This window comes from Crocuta crocuta, unplaced genomic scaffold, assembly GCF_008692635.1.
Source record: "Crocuta crocuta isolate KB4526 unplaced genomic scaffold, BGI_CrCroc_1.0 scaffold5069, whole genome shotgun sequence".
Lineage (NCBI taxonomy): Eukaryota > Metazoa > Chordata > Mammalia > Carnivora > Hyaenidae > Crocuta > Crocuta crocuta.
Window position 1 is genome coordinate 1 of NW_027532281.1, and position 3,927 is coordinate 3,927.

At 39.0% G+C, this 3,927-nt stretch overlaps 1 protein-coding gene across 1 annotated transcript; it reads right to left on the reverse strand.

Moving 5' to 3' along the window:
• Positions 1-2,251: 2,251 nt before the first annotated feature.
• LOC144243382 (olfactory receptor 4C11-like) lies at positions 2,252-3,005 on the reverse strand. The gene is given in 2 exon segments (XM_077778405.1): positions 2,252-2,660; positions 2,662-3,005. Coding segments are annotated over 2 exon segments (753 nt in total).
• Positions 3,006-3,927: the final 922 nt, after the last annotated feature.

The following is a 3,927-nucleotide window of genomic DNA, read 5'->3' on the forward strand; positions in this document are numbered from 1 at the left end:
TGCATGTCACTCACCCCAGACGTTACGTGTGTGTGTGTGCGTGTGTATGTGCGTGTGTGTGTGTGTGTGATGGAGTGCTACTCTGAGGACCTAGCATGGGCCCCTACTTTTCGGCACACTCAGCAGACTAAGATACCTGGAATCAGGTGAGGGTGACATGTTGACATCAGCCTATATTAGCAATATTTCCACATTAACAGAACTCATTGGGAGTAGAGATGCCTGGATGTTTCCCTACAGACGGTCACAGAGAAACCATAAGGAGATCTTCTAGAGACAAGCACAAAAGAGTTCACTGGGTGGGGTACATTTCAACATTTTCCAGAAGCAGCCACAGTGAGCCAGTTTGTTGAGTTACCAGGTCAAGCAAGACCTTTCTGTCTCCTGACCACTTCTCCCATCCCTCCCAACTGAGATCTTACCTAAAATCTAAGGGAATCTGGTATCTATATGATCTAAGGATGAGAAGAAAATTCCCGAAGTTTTCTGAGCACTAATAGACATTTTTTCTTTCAAACACAATATTAAATGTAAACACCAACAAGGGATAAGAATTAATTTTATTATTATTATGCCTTGGTTACTTAAGAACCAGTTATACTAAATATAGCCTTCACATGACTAGATTCAAATGCTTCAAAAATGACACTTCAAGACACAAAATTAGGTAAATCGGGAGTGTTCACTTAGAATATGAAACATAATTGCCTCTTAAAAATGGAGGACTGAGAGATCCAACAAATGTCCTCTTTCGGGCTTAAATATTTATTCTGCCACCATTTCTATGTAGGAATCTTGGACTTTTTTGGTGGGACATGATAACATTTGGTCTTCAGTTGATAAAAATTTTTCACATACTTGTGAAGGTCATTGGATTTTTTTTCTCATTAGCCTATATCATTTAAAGTAATTCTTCTTGCTGCCAATTTCATGGGAACTATAAATTCAGATACTGAAGGAACATCACATGACAGTACTTAATTATGAGACTACGATGTGGTGGTGGTGGTGGAGGTGGTGGTGGTTATAGTAGTAGGGTATTTAGTACCTTATCAATTAAGTTATATTCAAAAATGAAAATACATCTTCTTAAACATTCTCCTACAAAACCAGAAGACCAAGATTGAAAAACACTAACACAGACCTTCAAACCTGGGTTTTCCCAAAGAATCTGAAATTTGATTTTTGAGACACTATTAAGAACTTGAATAAATAAGTGAAGTGTTTTCCTGATGTCTAATTACACATGACAGCCAAGGAAGCCAAGGTAAGCTAGGTCAATGTTATAGGAGATAACGTGAAACTATATTATTTCCTACAAATGTTCAGATAGCCAGAAAGTGATTCTCCAAATATGAAACAGGTAAAGCTTCTTCTCTCCCACTGGGATAAAGTTACCACTTTCCTTTCACCTTTTCTTTCTCCACACTGTACATTTTTCTCTAGACTCCCTTCTACCCGTTATTCTTTTGCATATTTCTGCTGCCAACCCCCCACCCCAACCACTGCCTCTTCTATGTGAAGATCAAGATGAAGGGGAAGGACACCTCGCCAAAAAGCTCCTGACGGGTGGATCCGTCCATCACTGCCAAGTGTAAAACTCTCCTTCTCCCCGCATTCACAGAACTTTGTGAATGTTTTCCAGTGACAGTCCGGGTTTTCACTGAGGTTTCCAGCTTTTCTTGGAGTTTGAGGGTCCAACCATGTAGATGCCCCAGTGAGTCAGGCTGAGACACAGAGTCCACGGCAGAAGCTTCTCAGAACATCTTCTCCAAGTCCCAGGTTGTCAAAACCACAAAGTCATTCCTAAGTTCTAGTTCCATATAGATTAGCTCTATATCCAAGTCTTAAGGACTAGAATAAAATCTAAAAAAGGATTAGTGCGTGCACACATACACACACAATCATTCTGTACTAGTCAGTACATTTCTGTGTGAAGACAAATTTGTACAGGAAGTGAAATTATCATGTGAATATGGGCAGCTGTCAACAGAATTCAAGTAAGATCCAGCATAGCTTATTCAAAATGGATGCAAACTTTAAGTAGCCCAATTCTAATTCAATCTTCTCAGAATAAAGGATATATATTTATTCATATTTATTTCTAAAAATTCAATTAAATATATAAAATACTAGCGGACTTAAATTTTCTTAATTGATTTTCCCAAGTAAAAATATTTCCGCTTTCCTGTCCATGAATGAAAACTAAGCTATTAGGGCAATATACATTAGAATCTCTGAATATACTGTATCAACAGAATTTGCGACACCATAACTTTTTCATGGCACTTTTCACCTCCGCATTCCTCAGTGTGTAGATCAGAGGGTTGAGCAAGGGCGTCCCGATTGTATAAAACACAGCCACCATCTTGTCTATTGGAAATGTGGTTGCTGGGCGTGTGTATATGAATATACACGGACCAAAAAATAGGACAACCACAATGAAGTGGGAGGTGCAGGTGGAAAGGGCTTTTCGCCTTCCTTCTGCACTGTGGTTTCGCAGAGAGTACAAGATGACAACATAGGACATAAGCAGGATTATGAAACTCACCGTGCATATGGCCCCACTGTTAGAAACAACTAGCAGATTTATCACATAAGTGTCCATGCAGGCAAGTTTCAACAAGGGCTGCAAGTCACAGAAATAGTGGTCAATCACNGGCCATGAGGATGAGCACTAAGATTTCCATGCACCCAAAGAAATGGGCTGCAAAGACCTGAGTCATGCACTCATTGTAGGAAATGGTCTTCTTCTGAGAAAGGGCATCCACAATCAATCTGGGGGCTGTGGTTGTAGAGAAGCAGGCGTCAGCAAAAGACAGATAGAATAGGAAGAAGTACATGGGACTTCCAAGGGTCTTGCTTATTTTAATAGTCACTACAATGAGAAAGTTCCCCAACAGTGTCGCAAGGTAAAGAATCATGAAGACCCCAAATATTATCTTCTGCTTTCCTGGATCCTGTGTCAACCCAAAGAGGACGAATTCAGTCACACTGCCATTCATGGCAATATTAATGGCTGCAGGTAAGGCCCAGTTGATGACAAGAGCCAAATCTGCAAAGAGAAAAAAGAAGTGACATCTTGGGAAGACTGGTGGGCTGATCTCTGAATTCCTTGCTTTTGCTCCATTTTATGTTTTCTCTAACTGCCTTCAATCCCCTGTGAATCTTTGTAAATCTACAGATGCCGAAGCCTTTCCGAGATGTGTCAATTCAGAAATTAACTGCATTGGATCAAAGCCTTTGCATTTGGGGAATAAAAATTAAATGTTCTCAAAATTTCTGATTCCTACCAATATTGAAAACTGCAGAATTTGAACTTTCCTTGGGCAAATATCTTAACTGGCTCGAAATTTCGCTTTTGTATGAAAAATAGATTGCAGATATTTGCGTTACCTGCTCCTGAGTTTTCCTGAGAATTAAAAGGTTGCTTATGCATAGAGATATACCCATATAGTTCATGTGTTATGCATTTTATGTACATGCTTTGAAATCTAAAAAACACTATTCCACTATAAGCACTCATATTGTTGGAGAATCCCTCCGGCAGAAAATATTCTCAGTTCAGTTGACTCATTTTGGGGTCATGACCCCTTCATCTATGACCACGTCAGTGTCACGGATGAAACACGTTTTATAAAAATCTATTTTGACAATCATTTACATCTCTCATGCTCAATATCAGCTTTACTAACGTCATTATTTAAGAAATGACTGACAAGTTTGAGGTTGGCATAATTGAGGAAAACAGTTTACCCTCTTGACTGTACTGTTGGACCAAACTCAGAATATTAAACACCTCTGCCTATGAATTCAACCTGCTGTAAAATTCCTCATGATGCCTATAATCTAAATAGTGTTTTTACCTGATGTTCATTTTACGCTGAATTTGCCAAGATAATTACAAAATTTCATCGAAAACTATCC